Source organism: Suillus fuscotomentosus (genome assembly GCF_016647785.1).
Source record: "Suillus fuscotomentosus strain FC203 chromosome Unknown F5891scaffold_13, whole genome shotgun sequence".
NCBI classification, from domain to species: domain Eukaryota; kingdom Fungi; phylum Basidiomycota; class Agaricomycetes; order Boletales; family Suillaceae; genus Suillus; species Suillus fuscotomentosus.
The window spans coordinates 14,274-33,733 of NW_024539525.1; the positions used below are offsets into that span (position 1 = coordinate 14,274).

General features: G+C 47.4%; 6 protein-coding genes across 6 annotated transcripts; 3 read left to right on the plus strand and 3 right to left on the minus strand.

Annotated features, from left to right (window-relative positions):
* Positions 1–221: 221 nt before the first annotated feature.
* On the minus strand, positions 222–1,568 carry F5891DRAFT_92572 (uncharacterized protein). Its single transcript, XM_041373867.1, has 4 exons — positions 1,138–1,568; positions 1,036–1,089; positions 912–982; positions 222–853 (listed from the first exon to the last, which is right to left on the minus strand). Exons 1-4 carry the CDS (start codon positions 1,191–1,193, stop codon positions 351–353), a joined length of 684 nt encoding a protein of 227 aa, XP_041228805.1. The 5' UTR covers positions 1,194–1,568; the 3' UTR covers positions 222–350.
* Positions 1,569–4,695: 3,127 nt separating this feature from the next.
* F5891DRAFT_1211427 (uncharacterized protein) lies at positions 4,696–5,561 on the minus strand (the record flags this gene model as incomplete). Its single annotated transcript, XM_041369205.1, has 5 exons — positions 4,696–4,947; positions 5,041–5,102; positions 5,197–5,311; positions 5,346–5,359; positions 5,441–5,561. 5 exons carry the CDS (start codon positions 5,559–5,561, stop codon positions 4,696–4,698), a joined length of 564 nt encoding a protein of 187 aa, XP_041228806.1.
* A 2,138-nt stretch (positions 5,562–7,699) lies between these two features.
* Positions 7,700–8,441, plus strand: F5891DRAFT_92641 (uncharacterized protein). Its single transcript, XM_041373878.1, has 4 exons — positions 7,700–7,741; positions 7,791–7,843; positions 7,896–7,938; positions 7,987–8,441. Exons 2-4 carry the CDS (start codon positions 7,835–7,837, stop codon positions 8,343–8,345), a joined length of 411 nt encoding a protein of 136 aa, XP_041228807.1. The 5' UTR covers positions 7,700–7,741; positions 7,791–7,834; the 3' UTR covers positions 8,346–8,441.
* On the plus strand, positions 8,376–9,329 carry F5891DRAFT_947670 (pseudouridine synthase; the record flags this gene model as incomplete). Its single annotated transcript, XM_041374753.1, has 2 exons — positions 8,376–8,973; positions 9,043–9,329. Coding segments are annotated over 2 exons (885 nt in total), but the record flags the coding sequence as incomplete, so codon positions are not given.
* A 1,707-nt stretch (positions 9,330–11,036) lies between these two features.
* Positions 11,037–12,192, minus strand: F5891DRAFT_92682 (uncharacterized protein). Its single transcript, XM_041373889.1, has 3 exons — positions 11,856–12,192; positions 11,709–11,800; positions 11,037–11,651 (listed from the first exon to the last, which is right to left on the minus strand). The coding sequence occupies exons 1-3, from the start codon at positions 12,008–12,010 to the stop codon at positions 11,098–11,100; spliced, it is 801 nt and encodes a 266-aa protein (XP_041228809.1). The 5' UTR covers positions 12,011–12,192; the 3' UTR covers positions 11,037–11,097.
* A 1,532-nt stretch (positions 12,193–13,724) lies between these two features.
* F5891DRAFT_977829 (uncharacterized protein) lies at positions 13,725–15,698 on the plus strand (the record flags this gene model as incomplete). Its single annotated transcript, XM_041376740.1, has 8 exons — positions 13,725–13,882; positions 13,944–14,186; positions 14,292–14,341; positions 14,374–14,541; positions 14,767–15,071; positions 15,106–15,150; positions 15,460–15,603; positions 15,639–15,698. 8 exons carry the CDS (start codon positions 13,725–13,727, stop codon positions 15,696–15,698), a joined length of 1,173 nt encoding a protein of 390 aa, XP_041228810.1.
* Positions 15,699–19,460: the final 3,762 nt, after the last annotated feature.

The following is a 19,460-nucleotide window of genomic DNA, read 5'->3' on the forward strand; positions in this document are numbered from 1 at the left end:
ATATGAATCACATCCAGATCTGAGTATTAAGTATGGTCCGCTTGCACGTGGAAGCTATAACAGCACCCACTCCACGAACGAATAGCTAACGTGTTTGTGAGGCAGTCTACGTTCTAAGCCGAGTCCTCCTTTCTCGGAATACCGTAGGGTATTGAGTGATCGCCATCAGTAGTGAGCAAGCAGACAACAAACCCGAGTACCCAGGTACGCATCGAGTCACTGCCTGATCAAAAAACATAGATTGCTATAATTAAGTATCGTATACATTGAACGCAGCCCCAAGACGACACATCACATAATAAAATACCGAACCGTTCAACATATCGTAAAGAAGGCGTAGTCATCGTGTGTCAGTCTGTGACAATATCAAAGGTTGCCCGAGAGCAAGCTGCGTGATATCGACGATGCTTGGCAGTAAGGTCTTTTCGAGCTGCCATCCTCTTCCTGCAAACGGAACACCTGAATTTGACACCAATGTGGGTAATGATATGGCGTCTAAAGCCGTCAATCTTCAACTTCTTCCCACAACGGCCGGCGTGGGGTGTGATCCAGGAGCAGATGAACGATTCGTCTGAGTCGGCATCAATGTGATGATATCGGCGAAGGTGGGCAACAATATTCTGAAATGTAAACTCGTGACTGCAGGGTGTTCCTGCATTGTCCCATCTGCAAGTATGAGTACTATGGTGCTCATTGGAGGTGTTGATATGGGATGAACTGGAGTAAATAGTGCTGTCATGATGCAAAGCACGGTGAGCTTGTGGTTGATTAAAGATGGGAGCGGGAGGCCGAAAGATGCTTGATCCAATTGCCTGGTTGCCCACCAGCGAGCAAGAGGCCGTGTATATAGTATCTGAATAAAAATACAGCCAAGTAAGAAAGATGTCCTTAACAATCATGAATCCTCTTACCGAACCATAGACGCCGAGGCTGTGGTGCATGTTGTACATGAGTGGTAACATCCGCCACAATTATGCTTCGACTGAAGGACCGAATTATCACCAGTACATGTCAACTTATGAGGAACAAACGTACTCCTCGACAGGATCAATGGCCAAGTCATTATTGAAAGGGGCCGTATTTGTGCTACTGCTGAGTCTCGTCAATTGAATCAAGGAATATTTAAAGTATATGCACCTTAGAAGCATAGGCAAATCCTGCGAATCACCAAGTTGGTGGGCAAGGAGCGACATCACCTCTAGCAAATCGCGAGGGTTAAAAAAGAGTAGAAATGGGGGAGGAACATGGATACAGCTCAGGAAATCTTGTTTTTATGACCATGGGTCTTCCAAGTCAAGCTTGTCTCCATTAACAAAACGTGATAGCACTGGCAGCAGCCAGGAAGCGTGTGCTACCAGTAGGTAGGCGGCATCATTCAGTTGGCAGAACAATTGAAAGATCTTTCTCGTGAATTTTGACATATTAGTTTTTTGGCCGGTGGAAGTCGGAATAGCGCCTGAAGGCCGAGGCTGGTGGCAGTGACATATTGGCTTGCTTTACCAATTTAATCAGTGGCTTCGTCGTTGAACATTGAACGGCGTCGGTGAACGTTGAAACGTTGAAGTCACATCAGAGAAAGGTTGATACTATAGATCGAAAATTCAGGAAAAATATATAATTATATTCTAAGACAAAGAAAGTGATACATAAGCGTAAGCAACAAGGACAAAAAATTATAAGAAAACTACAAGTCTGGTAGATAATCTGCCCGCCGCCCGGTGCCGGAATCACGCTATGATACAATGAAATCAATATTGATATCACCCCTGGGCCTTGAGAAGACCACGATGCGTGACCTCACGGGTTCCTTCCTCAGCTGCGGATCAAGTGGTGCAGAAAGGAGCCGGACATAATAACTGAGGCTATTGGAATGCAGCTAGCACAGATGCTAACGATCGATGTCGATGGCATGATGGGCCGTTGTGGCAGGTGTAAGAACGTGTTCTGAGCACCTAGGACGAGTTAACCTGCGGAAATTTCCGGCACGCGGGTCAAAAAAAAAAACCATTGAGTAAGTATTACAAAGCCGGACTTGCCAAGGGAAAGGCGTACAAACTCCAGGGACCAGCACCCTAACACTAACTTGAACCTAACTCCCACGTACTACGCGCGTCCAGCTGAGCTCTGCCCCTGTTTGTTTTCTTGTCTATCATTGATTTGAGGGACTCTCCTTTCGGTTTAAGTCTCATGCTGCGTCTTCATCGTCTGCTTTACCTTCTCCATTCGCCTTGGTTCCGCCTGTCTCGCTTGTTGTAACAGATCAGCATATAGTTGCCGTCATCTCCAGTCTGCTTCGAAGTTTGTTTGAGTATCAAGGGTGCGGTTCACCAGTATCCAGCTGGAATCTTTTGTCAGTGTCTACTCCGAGTCTCCGTCATTTGATTGATAATTTTCCAATGATGACTCGTACTCATTTGATGTCGGTCAAAGTATCTGATACTCACGACCATTGGTGCTAGGCTGCTACGTGTCCATATATGTACGGAAGATTGTGGTGACTTGCTTTTCATCTTCAAACATTTGATGGCTCCGAGACGTAACTTCGCTGCTGAACTTATCCCTGGGCCTGAGCCTTTTGCTCAGTCCAGCAAACACATCTCCGCCTTCGCGAAGGCTTGCTCGCCTGCCAAACTCTCCGAGATTGACCAGATTGTGCACACAGAACAGAACACTGCCGCACCTTGCTGTGCATCCAACTCTTGTATTGGCGTTGTCGTCAAAGACGATCCGCAATTTCCGATTACTCGTACTATGGAAGATAAGATGCGTATCATTGCTGAACGGCAAGAGAAGTGTGGCGCTTGCGCAGTTTGTGCGTATTAATATGTTCGGGCTGCTGACCCTGTTCCTGTCGCGGTTTCTCAATCGACCTTCTTTATTGCGAAACGAATGTTTACCACAGCGCACTGTAGTCAGACACCTTAGCAGGTTAGGTGTAGAGTAGGAGCAGCGACGGGCAGGCGAGAGGCGCTGATCTTCGTCAGCAATGAGTGCATTACAAGGGGGTTCGCGAAGTGTTTCGGCGCTGGACAATATTATTATATTTGTGGAGGATGGAGACCAAGAGGCGTTTTAGAATAGACAAAGCATCACCTAGTTTTATCTCTTTCGAGGATGGGTACGTATCCATGATGAATCGATGATGTAAGGTAGTCTTCCTGGAATATATGTCATAACGCAGCACGAATCCAGATCGGCTACGCAATATGTTCATGTTTTCCCCGTCTGCAAGTATATAGACATAGCAGTGCACCCTCGCTACTAGATCGTGAACTCCGGTACCCGGAACCAGAGCACTAGGCGAGACCGGTCTTGCACACATCAAAGTTTTGGTAGTGTAGCCGTAGTACCGCAATATATACCTATACTACTCGAAGCTCAGATAGTCCGACACTACTCGTTGAGGCATGGATCGTGTCGCTCACAGGTATGTTTGCTGATTGTCTAGTTACACCTGCTATAACAACTGGCACTGTTTCTGTCTTATGGAAACAGAGATGAAGAATAAAGTGACGAAAACTCACCTCCTGGTACAATTTCCTGCGATTATTTCTACTGCTAGATACTCGGGCTGGAGAACTAGGTTCTCGCTGACGCACCTTCTCTCAGATCTGAAAGTACTGTAAGTACTTGAGAATATCATTATACAACAATCACCCCCAAATTACAACGAGTTGCTTGAATCCTAGAGTCATACTTATACCAAGATGACAGTTCAAGCGCTGGTTGAACCATTCGCAGCGCTTGTCGAAAATAACGGCTCGTGGTCAACTTGAAGGCAAAGTAGGGATGTGATGACTACTCACAGTCGTCAAGGTTTTTTCAGTCTCTCTATCGCTCTTTCCTGCCTTGCATCTTTCCGCCTTAATGCATGAATTAGCTGTTTCAACATATCACTTGAAGAGAGCTCCCTGTAGAACTTCCACTCGTAGAGCTTCCAGGTTTGAATTTTGTGAAGGCGATGTCAATGTATGTGCCAGTGGAAGCGATGGTCGTATACGGCCATATGCTGAATATGATTTTGAGTTTGAGTTTGAGTTTGAGTTTGAGTTTATAAGGGCATCTTAGCTATGGCAAGAGAGACGCTAGGTGGTGGGGATAGTAGCGGTTTCAGACCTGCGAAAGTACTCGTCAGGGGGCTATTATAGCTTCCAGAGTAAAAGTCCCGATGCAACGAGGTCATAGGTGCCGTGCATGTACCTTGTGTTCGGGAGCTTTTGGAAGCCGATGTATCTCGGAACAGTACTAGTAACAAGTTACTTAGCCAGCCCTAGACCCCAGCAACCCCTGGGCTAGTAATAGTATTCCTCAGCTGAGTAAATCTTAGTTACCAGCTCCGTTTATCTTCTGACATACAACTTGATACCTGCGGCGTTCCTATGCTACATTTTGCCCATGCTGTCCCCACTTAACTTTCTTTGATGGGTATTTAACCATTGGTTGTGAGCCTTGATCCTTGGACGAGAATCTCACCATCGACAGTTAGCCTCACTCAGTTGACGAGGATTTTATGGCGAGCCTCACTCGTTTTCGATTTAGATCTATGTCTGTTCGGCTTTAATTTCATAATTCCGGGTCTGTTTATTAACTACCACATCCATCCACACATTTTTTACATAATCTACTATCTGCCTATGAAGCCTGTGCCTCGTTAAGTGCGCCATTCAGTGTGCTGAAAGTGCCGATTGGTAACATTCAAGACTCGATGTGTAGTACAATTAAGTCTTCGACTATTGTCAAAGGTAGCTGAGCAGAATTTAAACTTGGCGGCACAGCACCCGACATTGAGTAACCTCCAACCTCCCACCATGATGCGCCAGGCCTAACCGTACGTGCACGAAGCTTGGCGCTGCCTCCACGCCTCGAAACCTGACGGGCATGCCAGAGTGTGACCTCCGGGGGTCCTCTTATCACTTCCTGCTTTCGCCCAGTTACATCGGAGTTATTCTACTTGGTAAACCCACATAAGATGGAAAGGTGATTTAAGAAAAATGCAAGTAAATTTGATTACAACAAACACCGGAGATTGTGGAGACATACGAAATTTTTACCAGAATATCGCCAGTCTGGGACAACGTCTGGACCAAAGTACGAGCCAGAGTCTGGGACACGATGGCAGTCAACGGCACTCCGAGCAGAGTTTAAACTCCGCTTGATGTTTAGAACGGCCAATGCCAATCAACCCCGGTGACCAACTCCACATGGGGATCCCGATGACTCTCAGACTTGAAACTTTCAAGTTGGCCCGTACTTTGGCCCAGACCGGCCATTTCAGAGACGTCCTCGATTTTACAGTGTGTTGCATATCAAACTGCAGTACAAGTTTTTCAATTTTTTGGGCTCACTACCTTGACCGGTACTATTAGATCAAGAGCACGACATATTGTAAAACCCGAGTTGAAAAACTCGCATTGCAGTGTGCAATTGATATGCAACGCACTAGTACTGTATTCCAAAACAAAGTAAGAAGACATGTTCCTAACGCTATGTTCTAAGCTCGTCCAGACTTCGACGAAGAGTGCCAAAATGGACAACACACCGAAGCCATCATTGCCGTTCATGAGTGCGAGAAGGTTGTCCTGTAGTAGTTGCGAGGGGGATACTCATTTTATCTGGAAAGCGAGCTCGCGGACCCTGTGGCAGAGGGTGACAGTAGTCCCGACGCAGGCTTGTGTTTTGGAATACCTTGCTATGATGCCGATAAGAATCATAAGATATGAGCAGTACAATTTTGAATTCTCCGAGATGCGGTTGAGGCTGGAGACATCGATGCTGAATAACTCGGTGATAACGTGTCCAGCGTTATTGGCAGGATAATGCAGGATGAATTTGGCGGAGGGAGGGCAGGCTTTGACGGAGAACGAAAATGATAGCCATCAAGAGGCTTTTGCCGCCGTTGTGACTACTCAAAGTCAGAGGCAAACTTGCAGTTGACAAGGTTTTCGAGGTCTTGTTCTTACGTTACGCTGCACTTGTTTTCGGGAGCTTTGGGCAACCTATGTATTTCGAAACGGGCCTGGATCACTCGCTAGTGGAGGTTTCAAGCATATCCGACTTATTTGCATTTGGTATGGCGCCCCGTTGCATATTTCCGCAGACATGGATTGGGCTCTGCATTTCCTCCGAGTCAGGGAAGCCTCGGCGTTTATGCAGTGATCACCACTCCACACTGCAAGGATACGCTTTTGGTCACGGTAGCCCCAGTGTAACGGGAAGCCCCGTGCAAGGGCTGGGGGGACGCAGAGAGGCCAGGAGAGCAGGCTCGGAGTGAGCGTGAGTGTAGAGGCACGAGCGTAGAGCAGGATTAGAGATCGGGGTCTCAGGGGGTTTGGGGTCCCGGGCTACATAGCCCGGATGTACATGTTGTAGACACAGGGTTCGGTTCGTTTCATAGCAGGCAGCAGTGCATTCTCTTCCTCTCTCTCGAGTGCAAGGCTGGCGGTTCCACCAGTGGCAAGTATCTTGAGAAATCCCAATTGCGTTGATTAACGACCCAAGCTGGCTGCGGATGGTAGGAACTGTGGCCTAAAGATAGCCAATGATCAATCTGGTTTGGCCTTAGTGTGAATGACATTCAAGCTTACCAAATAGTCCACAACGCCGTTCGGGCATGAAGAACAGGTGGAGACCAGTGCTCGTTCTGATTGTGCAAGCGACATTACTTGAGCCACATGCATCAGCGGGTTAGATCGTGCTACAGAGTGCTACGGAGCGCTTCGTAGTACTCTGTAATCATGTGTAATGAGTTACGTTTCCCTGATGTGGTAGCCAAAATATGCAGCATGCACCCGTTATTAATGTGGCAAGAGATAATACTAGCTGCCGCCGCGTAATGTTGAGAAAAGATTTTTTTTCGGGAGTGCTTCAAGTTCGTGTCTTCAATGCATTCAGGGCCACCGACAACACGTTGACCGCTCATGGTCGCGGCCAGCCTCATGGCCAGCCTACGTATACTGCCACGATGCTCCATCTCAAATTGAATAGTCAGACTCGTTACGAGTCTAGGTTGCGACGGCTGCTGGCGACCAAATTTCCATTCAAACTTTAGGTTTGTATGTTTGATGCTGGCGTCGCGGTCTCTGAGGGAGGCAAGTGACACAAGAGGAGATCGCGAGGCCAGAGTTCTGTTGTATATCGTCAGTTGGGTAAATTTGAGGGATCGTGTACTAACTCGTGTATTACACGCGACTTGGGCATGCAGAACAGGCCATGATTAATGCTGCACGGCCTGATGCTCTGAGTCATACTGACCCAAGTTCAACGTTACTTCAGCTGCGGAATAGCCAAAGCTATGTAGCATACATCCGTTATTAGGGTATCAGGAGACTTCTTCTGTGATGTCGATGAGCAGTGGTTTGTTGGCCGCCTCTCCAGCGTTGCGTGTGTTCTGTGCTCATTGTTATCGTCTGCCTGCCAAACTTCTCTGCAGACTCCAAGATATACATCCTTTTACTTTGCTGGCACCGCGATCTCCAAAGAAGATGGGTGGAACTGGGACAAGTCTGGATCTCGGTGAGTTTGATGGTGTGGAATAAGTAATGATCTGGAGTAGTTTGGAGTCCGTCGTATACAATCATCCACAGTACTAATACAACTTCTAGGATTCCTTTAAGCTACGGCCATTCATGAAGCCATGAGCGCCCGAAAAAAAAACTCAAGTTCAAGGCGGGCAACGTGGTTGACCTTTGGCCCGGGCTTGGTGGCGCTCGCTGCATTCTCTGCCTCAGCCCAGCCTCAAACCGTCAGTGTTATGTTGGTTGCACCGCCATGAATGCTAACGTGTTATTTAGGATAGCACAGTCAGAGCTGGAGCCCAGTGTACAACAAGTCCCAAATGACGTATGCAAGCATATGCAAGATATCCCCGTGTTTGGACAGTACTCATTCTTGTGTAGGCTACCGTGTATTTGGAACCAGATTTCGACCAGGGTGCAGAGGGTGAGCAGGGTCTCCTTCAGCGCTTCAGGGATCTAACGCATCACACAGCGACAAGAGCGTACAAGTCTGCTTTATTCACACTTTCTAACCTCACCGCACATCCGCCATCTCATACCCACAACGTATTTTCCCAACCAACCACTACAACACCTTCTCTTTTCTCTGCGCTCCTTCTCAATCCACAAGGCCAAGGCCCTCTAGGAAGTGCAATCCGTATAGCACTAAAACTTCGTCAACAATTCTTTCTTTTCCGTCTGTTCGGTGGACCCAGTGGAAGTTCTGCGAGGAGAGGAGTTGAGGAGATGCGTGGAAAGACAATAGAAGTGGTGGATCTGCTGCAACATTCTGCGGAGCTTTGGTCAAACCACCGAAACTTCTTCCAAGGTAGCATCATCACCATCGTCTGAGGAGGACCTATCCACGGAGGACGCCCCCCAAAACACGACCTCCGCTACGTATTCATACTAAATCGCTTGCTCCCTCCAACAACCCGCGTCTTAGCATGGTCTTCCATTTCCCCCGATTTTTCTGCTCGATTCAACTGTAAACACAGACATTACAAATACTTCTTCACCTCTCATGGACTCGATGTATCTCTAATGCAATCAGCTGCAAACCATCTCGTCGGCGAACATGACTTTCGCAATATGTGCAAGCTTGATCCAGGAAAACAAATCACCAACTTTCACCGCTGTGTCATGCGCGCACAGATCAATCCGCTCTCTCCAGAGTCTGACGGCGATAACCGAGTATACGTATTCGATCTCGTAGGATCTGCTTTCCTATACCATCAAGTTCGACATATCATGGCTGTCCTTTTCCTCGTCGGAACAGGAGTTGAACAGCCATCCATCATACCAGCTCTTATGAACGTCTTTCATGCAGAATCAGACTCATCAACTAAGTCTCCGTTGCCACTGGTAGATCGCAAACCCGAGTATCAGATGGCAGACGCCCTTCCTCTCATGCTTTGGGACTGTGCATACGCAGATTCGGATGTCACGTGGCAAACAGACGGCGACGGTACAGAAAGCGGTACCGGCTCAGAGCTCTATCAACAACTCCATTCTATTCACCAACGCTCCCTCATCCACACAGTCCTAGACGAGCACTTCCTCACAGCTGCCACTCAATATCATTCTCCACCACCTCAATACTTCCCTTTCAGTCAGACAGGACTGACGCCTTACACGCTCCCTCATTCGACCTCGGGCCGAGAAGCGGTCCTTGGTGTCCCACTCGGTGCAGGGACATACAAGCGCAACGCAAGGTACATTCCTTTGTTGGAGAGGAAGAGACTTTATCACGTCGATGTGGCCAACGAACGATGGCGGATAGGTAGGGGGAGCAAGTATAGCAAGCAAAAGACGCCTGATGATGGAACCGAATGAGCGCGCGCTTGTGTATGCCGTTTCGCGGTAGGCTATTGGGTTGTATGCAATCTTGTGCTTTATGTACTTCGACCGGTACATTTTGATTATATGTCTGTACTACACATTGTGTCCATATACCAGTCCTACCCTTTTTCGCATTTTCCTCGTTTCCCCAGTGACGGCGCGCGTTAAATCCGCGAGTCGGTGAAGAAGTGCAATGGCGAAGTACACAAAGGAAATGTTTGCTTTATTGAGGCAGATAGCTTTTCGGGTGGAAGCCCTGAAGGGGCCACCCAGCCCCAACCTGTGCGAGAGAGAGCCGAGGTGAGCTGCAATTCCCAGGTGTTATGAGTGAGAGCGACGCAGCGAAGTGAACATCGGATCCCAAAATTGTAGGATCCTCAGAGCGACGTTTCGAGGTGAGGGAAGCGGCGTTGGAAAGAAGGGATAGCAGCTTGGGGGCGTCCGCGTGAGCAAAAGTGCGAGCATCCACATGAGTGAATATGTGGGCATCCGCGTGAGCAAGGTGGGGGGAAGAGCAATGGGAGAGATAAAGTAAAAACCAGTATGCAGGGCAGTCTACTTCACATCAAGGTGAGTGAGCAGATAGTTCCCTCCCCTTATCAGGTTCCCCGCTCTGATGGGCGACAAGGAACCCGACGAGAGTTTACAACGGCAAATTTTCTGCATGAGTAAACTTGAGAGGGCGGCGCAGAAGCGTTTTGGATGCCCTCTACCTATGGCCAGCGTCCCCGCTGGACTTGTCTTCATTGCATGCGAATGCGTGTAAGGATTCAGGCCCTCAGAGCCCACCGTGTTGCCAGGTAGCCGGCGAACTTGAAAATAGCCTAGAAAATAGAAATCAGGCCAATAAAAATTTGGGAGTCACCTATAGTAGGGTCACGAAAATTTCGACGAGAGGAAACATGGAAAAAAGAAAGGCAGAAGGCAGCAGGCAGGTTTGAGCCTGCTGGCGCGAGCACTGCGTGGTGCGGAAGCCACGTACTGCACTGCCGCTGCCGCACCTAACCCTGCATTCATACCTCACTTCGGGGTAGAATATCAAATAACTCAACTGATAGCGAAATGTTTAATGGTTCGAGCGTGGTCGGGGAAAGAGGCATGAGTATTGCGTGTCTAATTCTAACGTATATAAGCACCCATAACCGCCGGCATGTTGTCCACCACGTCATGCTGTGTCGTCGTGTAGTATACATAGGAGAGTGTGGTGGTCCAAGATAGAATCAACAATAAAATAAGAAATGGTACCGCTACAACATGCATCGTAAATTGTGCGCCAGTAAACTAATTTCTATCCGATGTGCTACAGTAGAATTTGACCGTCGAGGGCTATTAGAACTGTACAAACAATCCGGAGACTATAATAAGACAATACCAATGCTGGTTCAAGGTGTATACTTCAGCGTCACGAATTGATCATGACAGCCTAGCGCATATAATTCTATATCAACAAAGAGAAATTATCAATGCTCGTATGCAGAGCCAAGAATTGACAACCCGACCAAGTAGGCAACTGATGCGTGCGGGGAAGAGAAGCCAACGGGGAAGGCGGGGCTGACTAAGTTATGAGAGGCCGCAGGCCAAAGAACGTGAAAACTCTGTTGAACCAAAATCGAAAATCGTGCCCATCTCAGCCAGCTGAAGAGGGGTTTAACTAGAAAGAATGTCTGAGTTTTGGATAATGGTTTCCCGATTGCTGGACACTCACATATCACATGACATGCGACAAATCATCCGAAACATCGCAAAAGAGTGGTGGCCGTTGTCAGAATGATGCTTGACTTTGGATGACGAAGAAGTCTGCTTGAGAACAATTCGGGTGGTGATGGCGATGCTGGGTAGCGAGGTCGTTCCTAGCTGGCATTGTCATGTCGCAGAGAGAACATTTAAATCTGATACCAGCGTGCTTAATGATGTGACGCCCAAAACTCTGGAACTTCAGCCGATCTTCACAGCGACCATAAGCTGTAATCCAGAGGCAACGATAAGTTCCCTTGTTGCTAACCCCAATACCATGATCTTGCCGCAGGTGGGCGAAAATATCTTTGGGTGTAGCTTGAAGCTCATCACCACAAAGTGCTCCTTCGTTATCCCACTGACAGATAAATGCGTCATGGTACTTATGGGAACGATCGTTATGGTATGGCTCGAAGCGACTAGTACCACGCGGAAGGCGAAGTGGTAGGTTATCGGAGATGTCATGGAAATTTGCAAGCAAGTCGTCTCGCATCTGAAGGGCGGGAATAGGGGCGGAGGGTCTAGGGATGTTCATTCCAATTATCTGGTTGTTCGTCGAGTAAAAACCCGTGTACATAGAACCTAGGTGGGGGCACAGCCAAATTAGGAGGGTATATTGATGATCATGAATATTCTCACCAGACCACGGATAAACCAGAGGACGACTGGGCTGTGGCGCGTGTAGTATATGAGTAGGCCATACGAGACCATCAACCACAATTCTGCTTCGACTAGAGCAACTAAATCTTCACCAGTGAATGCTAAAATTATGGGGAACAGACACACCTCTCGAAAGGAACAGTGACTAAATGATCTGAGTCACCAGTAGGCACAAAACCACCATGTGAACCTGCAGATTGGTAGGCAGAGACAGACATGTAACGATATTCAAAACCCTCTAGCAGATCACTAGGTTCAGAAAAAGAGTCAAAGGAATCCATCGATACCACTCAGCAGACAATGTTGCTCGGTTTTTAAGAGAGGAATCGAGCATTGTGGGCAGGTAATCGCATGTTTAACATTACGACATCTACAATGCCAAGTTATGCTGGATATACAGCAGCGGAGGGGTTCTGTAGGGACATATCATAGAACGCAACTATAGAATGTTGGCAGGGTGAACGTGCCAGACTTCGGAGAGCTACCGACGATTTTGCCACCGGTCACTAGGTGATTATCTTCATGAGCAATAAAGGTCTTTTCGTAACCCTTGGAAGTTGGAATAGTTTGCACCGCCAAAGTCCCAAAGACGTATGAGGCCTTGAGGGTTGCCGATCTGGGTCGCAGCAGGCTCCAAGCCAAGATATTAGATGATGGAGACGGGCCAACAGGAGGAGAAACGTTGTAGTTGCCAGAAAGAATGTGATATCGGTGGACTAATATTTAATGTTGATGTCGTAGGATTAAATTTGAAGGTACATGATCCGGAGCCGCGTGCTTGGTTGTTTCCAAAAGTGCGTTCAACGGTTCTGTGCAGGAATGTTCCCGATCGACAACAGTCGCGATCTTTTAGGCATCAAGATTCGGTTTATGTAATCAGACAGATCTTGAGAATCCTTGTTTAGTAGAATCCCATGGTTTCCCCGTCACGGTCTTACTTACTACATAGCTAATGCTTTCCGCACGCTTGTATGGCATGGCACTGCCAACATCGTGTTCTGAACTTCTAGAATATCTTTGTCGTGTCCCTAGCTCCAGGTGACCACCAATATCCTCTCTATCGGATTCATCACTAGATTCGGAAGCTCCGGTTGTGTGAACAGCTCCAAGTGCGTTAGAACTGCTCTCATTCATTTATCAGAGCAGAAGGGGATACTAGAACGACAGATTTCAGGCAATTCCAGGCTCTTGGCTTCGACTGTCGTCTTGTGAGTGGTGATAAATCATTTGTATCGGGTACTTACTCCGCATATACATGTAGGTAGCACCAATTGATGCCCACGACAAAGAATACATCATAACAAAATACTTCGACCGGAGATTTCTAGTCTCCAATCGACTAATGAAGATCACCGTTCCTTCTAGGAGTTGCAATCAGGGTCACTTGTGCATGTGAGCAGTGTTCCATCACCGAATGAGTCCGTGGGCCTAGGCCTTTTGATTGGCGCTCATTCTAGTTTGGTGTCTTTGAGTGATCAACTGTTCTCATATGAGTTCGATTCTAGCCATCTACGTAATTCCCCCAGTGGTTAGATGTAGAAGCTACAGCACACTGCAGGGTGCTAAGTAGCTGAGAATATTCAACACTGGCCAAAGGATATCCCCTTTTGTGCTCCCGCTGACGCTTGTCTGCCTGCGTGCCACGATCCTGAGGTATGAACTTTGTTTCCGGATGAGCCCAGCATTCATAACTTATTCTTATTTCCGCTTCGTATAGTGTCGCATATGCCTTCTTCACCCTCCAAAGCCATCCTCACGCAGACATTCACGTTGCACAAGACGTCAAGAAATTCTGGATCAAATTTCTAGAATATCTCTATCTCTATTCTGAATACGTGGTCACGGCATTTACTCAGCGAGGCACCGTCTCCCATGCAGTGACTATTCTCTGTGCAGACAAGTTTCTGCACTGATTTGGATGTTGGTGGTGCGACATACAAATAACCCTGGGCGATCTACGTATGTCATTTGTCAGGCACTCAACGCCATTCGGACATGAAGAAAAGGCTGAATGCTGTACGGCATGATGCTCTCACCGAGCTGGCAGGTTTAATGATGCTTCCTTCAGGCGCAGGTTGGCAAAAAACTTATGTCACTGTGGCAAAGAACTTCTGTAACAAGAACGAGGTGCTGTTGGCCACCACCGCGGTGTTGTATTTGTCCGACAGAAAGATCTTTTGGGGATCCTTCATGTTTTTACCGTGACACGCTCAGTGTTCATGGTCATCGTCTGCTTGCCAAATTTCTGTCCGACCTTCTGTATTCTTACGTCTGGCTGGCGTCACAATCTCCAAGAAAGATGGGCGGCGTCGAAGCGGAAATGGAACGGAGCTGGACTTCCAATCCGTTGTATATACCGGAGACCTACTACTCCCGAGACTCCTCCACTAACTCACTAACTCCGCTTCAAACACGCATCACCAGACCTCCTCGTAAGGGTCTCGACTCCAACGTGAAGTGAGTCTGCTTCTCTGTCGTATACAAAATGAATCGATCTTCTTCTCACTCTCCCCTATCTCCCAACTGCACTCTGGACACATCTATGCATGAGCACTTCCACAGTTCCACTGCATCACGCAAGTTCTCAGTCCAACATGCCAGCAATGCCACCAGTGCGACAAAACTGTCCATCGCTGTCTATCAGCCTGCCCGCCTATGCCAGATGACATGTTCCACATGCTAGTCACCTCATCAGTTACGCATCCGCAAGTACATCAAGCCGCTACTTCGTTTCATACGATGAAGAGGACGGATGAGAAATGCACCGGGCCCACATCGCATCTGCTTGAACCAATGGACACAGCATATCTTAGTACGTATTTTCTGCCATATAGGGCTGCGCCCCTCTGGATGTTTTTAGTAAAAGAAATCAGTATTCTCGACTCCACAACAGACCTTCATAATAGTACTCTATTGTATTAATTTCGGAACCAACGCGACACCAACAAGTGCAATTGCAGAACCAATTTAGTTGCACCATATTGTACTGCTAGCCATAGCAAGAAAACTATAAATCATATGTACGATAAGTCCACAGTTGACAAGGGGAAGTTCAATGATAAAGCTCGCTATGGTCGAAGTTCGCAGTTTAGATTGGAACGGGCACGGACTGCAAGGGAACCAAGGCCGGACCTCTATAGCGGGAGGCTACGGCTCTATCTATGGAGGACAGACTACGACATGCGCGAGAACTACCGACTACGAGCCAGGACTCCTGCCACCGCGCCTGGGACACCCTGCTCCAATATGAATAAGTGTTATTTGCGCGTAGAATTTATGCATCGACTTGTGGGGTCGCAGGCTAAGTGTACATCAAACGAGTTGTATAGTCGAGCGGACAAAGTAATGTGTCAGGTGGCATACAATATTGATGCAGGGGGTGGACGTGACAGAGATGAGCCATGAAATCCATCAGGGAAACGTAACTCATTACACATGATTACATAGTGCTACGAAGCGCTCCGTAGCACTCTGTAGCACGATCTAACCCGCTGATGTCGGCTATAATATGTGATGTTCTTGAATCAGTATACAGTTTCGAAAATATTCTAAACGCGACGTACATGATTAGGATAAGTTAGCATGCATGATCATTATAGTAGCGCAACAGTGACTCGGATACAGCAGGGTGCAGTATATCAGACAGCGTGGAATCATCCTTGCACGGTCTGGACAAGAAATATGCACGACTTTACGATTGAAAGCTGGTCGATATTGTTTTAATACATAGTACCGTGGACGACCGCCAGGATCGTATTTTTGGCCTCAGCATTATGGGAACCTCGAGCAAATATCCAGATCAGTATACTGGTTACTGCAGATACGAGACATACCAACCAATTGTGTCCCTCCGACTGGTAGGACTGCCATAAAAGTAAGCTTAATATTACAACGAGAAAGCACATTCAGGCTGTTGCTGTCAAGGAAACCAAAGTGCTTAACGCGCAGGACCAGGCACGTCGAGCTTGAAACCACAGGAACGTAATGATAAGGTAATAAGAGATGTATCGAAGACACAAAGACGTACTTCAGACTCCAAGTGGCTCACGAGTTTTGAAATGAGTGGCAAAATTTATCCAAATCCGGCATTGCAGAGTACATGCATTTCCCGTCCTGCAATGCGCGATGGTGAACACAGTACACGTGGGGCTAACACAACGAATAGCTAACCTGTTTACAAATTGAGGCGTTCTATCAATGAGAACGTTCCAAGTCCGGTCCTATCTTGGAATACCGTAGGGTATTGGCTCACCATCGGGCAGGTCCAACAAACCCGAGTACACAGGCACGCGTCCGGTCACTGCTTGGTCAAAAACATAGATGGCTATAATTAAACGTCGTCCACATTGGGCGCAGCTCCGATGGTTATATGACAACATGACACGATAAGGTACTGAACCATTCAACACATCGTAAAGGAAGCGTGGTCATTTATCAGAAAGGGGTATGGTGGTCTGTATAGTGTCAAAGGCTGCCTGAGAGCAAGCCGGGTGGCGTCGACGATGGTTGGTCGCGACGTCCTTCCGAGCCGCTATGCTCTTCTTGCAAACGGAACACCTGAATTTGATACCAATGTGGGTAATGATATGGCGTCTAAAGCTGTCGACCTTCAGCTTCCTCCCACAACGGCCGGCGTGGGGCGTGATCCAGGAGCAGGTGAACGATTCATCTGAGTCGACATCGATGCGATGATATTGGTGAAAGTGGGCAACAATATTCTGGGATAGCTCGTGACTGCAAGGTGTTCCATTGTTGTCCCACCTGCAAGCACGGGTACTATGGCGCTCAATGGAGAGGTCGATATGGGATGAAGTGGAGTGGCTAGTGTTGTCATGGCGCAGAGCACGGTGAGGTTGTGGATGATTGAAGATGGGAGCGGGAGGTCGAGAAATGCTCGATCCAATTGCCTGGTTGTGCGCCGGCGAGCAAGAGCCCGTGTATATAGTATCTGGACAAAACACAGCCAAATAAGAAGGGTGTCTTTAACAATCATGTGTTGATCATGTGCATGAATCCTCTTACCGAGGCATAGACGGCGAGGCTGCGGCGCATGTATATGAGTGACAACATTTGCTACAACTATATTTCGACTAGAAGAACCAAATTATCACCAGTGAATGTCAGCTTATGAGGAACAAACGCACTCAAAAGGATCAACGGCGAAGTCACTATCGAAAGAGGTCATATTTGTGTTACTGCTGAGTCTCGTCAATTGAGTCGGGAGGAATTTGAAATATATGCACCTTATAACCATAGCCACATCCTGCGAACCATCTAGGTGGGCGAGGAGTGATACCATCTCGAGCAGATCCAAGGGGGAAGGTACATGGATACGACTCAGGAGACTTTGTTTTTATATATCATGAATCTTCAAAGCTTGACGCCAGTAATGAAACGCGACCGCAGGGGCCAAGAGGCGTGTGCATGAGTAGGCCTTGCCAGGACGGATATTGCGGCGGGTAGACGCTGGAGATTGACCTCGTGAACTTTGACATATTAGTCTTTTGGCCGTTGGAAATCGGAATAACCTGAAGGCCGAGGCTGGCATGGTAATGGCATATGACTACCAATTTTAAAGTTTCGTCATTGCGGCATTGAACGTTGAAAGCATCCATATGATAGGACTGCCATCGCGGAATCAGCGAGGAGGTGAAGGTTTTCATATAGGAAGTCAAGCAAAATGGAATACATTGCGCAATTCCGATAGTCTGGATTATCATATATCGGAGTGCGAAAACAGATTCAAAAATGATAATCTGCACAAAATACTGAACCGCAGGCTAATAGATAATACAGAATATCGACCGCACCCACCACCATGGACGATTTGACAATTCAATCTCTAAAGAACGAAGCAGACGAAGAAGCTGCACCCTTACAAATTCAAAGGTTTATTGGGGAAGGGAGACCATGGTTGGCTTTTAAAGTTCAACCTAATGCGTGAAATTATAGAATACTCTGCATTAATATTATTTTTACCTCTACAGGAAGTCACCCAATTATACTAATAAATGCCTATGATATGTGTATGTTTGCAATTTCCTGCGCTTCCACTTTTGCTTAGCCATCATTCGAGTTTGTCACCTCCTTTGGTTGGCTCTGCCAGTCTTCATCATGATCTGCTTTGCCTTCTCCATTCGCCTTGATTCCGCCTGTCTCACTTGTTGTAACAGATCAGCAGATAGTTGATGACGGTGTTTCTGTCTCCTGCTTCGAAGATTGTTTGAGCATCGTGGAGTATCGAGAGCGCGGTTTACCCACCCGGAGTCCTTCTGTCGGTGTCTGCTCCGAGTCTTTTTATTGAGTGATGACTCGTACTCATTTGATGATTTAGCACGTGCTCATGCGTTGTCGGCCAAATTGTCTAATACTTGCGTTTCTGCAACCTTATAGACACGGCAGTACCTCACTAGATCGTGGACTCTGGTACCCGGGACCAGGGCACAAGGCGAGACTGGTCTTGCACGCATCAAACTTTCGGTACTGTAGCCGTAGTAAGTGGCTCGCAAGTTTCATACTCACCGACACTGTTTTTATCATGTGGAAATAGAGACGGAAAATGAAGTGATGCAAACTCACCTCCTGGTCTTACGGACAATTTCCTGCGGTTATTGCTACTGCTAGATACTCGGACTGGTAAATAAGGTTACCGCTGACACACCCTCTCTTAGATCTGAAGTACTGTATGTACTTGAGAATATCATCACGCAACAACCAGCCCACAACTACCACGAGTTGCTTGAATCCTGGCTCAGACTTATACCAAGATGGTAATTTCAGCCGGGGCTGAACCATTCGCAGTGCTAGTCAAAAATAACAGCTCGTGGGCAACTTCAAGGCAAGATAGAGATGTGATTAATACTCACAGTCATGAAGGTGCTTTCAATCTCCCTATCGTTCTTTCACTGCCTTGCATCTTTCCGCTTAATTGCGCGAACGAGCGTTCCAACATATGCTGAATACGGTGTCGGAAGTCGACTGTGTCTCGTAAAAAGGACAAGGACCGACTGCGTGGAGAGGAGTTGTAAGCGTTTGATTATGCTTGAAAACTCTATTCTTCCGCTCACCGACTGTCGAGTGGATCCAAAGAGTCAGTTCTTTTAGCTGGCGCTCATTCTGACTCGGGCGTGTTGTATGAGTACAAGCGTATGAGATACTGGTATCATTAGAGGCTGGGATGATGGGAGTTTTTGTACTGTGATTGTTTTCCACCTGCTTGAGGCATGTCCGACTTATTTGCATTTGAGATAGCGCTGCAGTGCTTCTCGCCTCATATCTCCTGCGGTACTACCGAGCTCAACGGAGTCTGAGTCAGCGACTTTTCCTCCGAAACAGGGAGGCTTCGGCATTACGCGGTGATCATCACTTCACACTGCAAGGATACGTTTTTGGTTACCCCAGTGGTAAGTATGACGCGCGATGCTTCTGCACTAATCTCAACGTTCGTACAACGTCCAGGTTCTTTGGAGAGGTCACCAGAGGCGGTCAAGTTCGCGTGATATAGAGATTTCAATTGCGCTAATTATGTCATGTGATGTTCTATCCTGAGCTTATGTGAGCATAGTCGCGTTTTTACTTATACCTCAGGGGCTGTCCCTGGCCCACAAATAGCCAATAATTGATTTGGCCTTGTTGATAAGTACATAGCATGAATGTCATTTTCGAAATACTAACCGCTATTTGGACATGAACAACAGGTTTAGACTGCTCGACCCAACGCAAGCGACCATT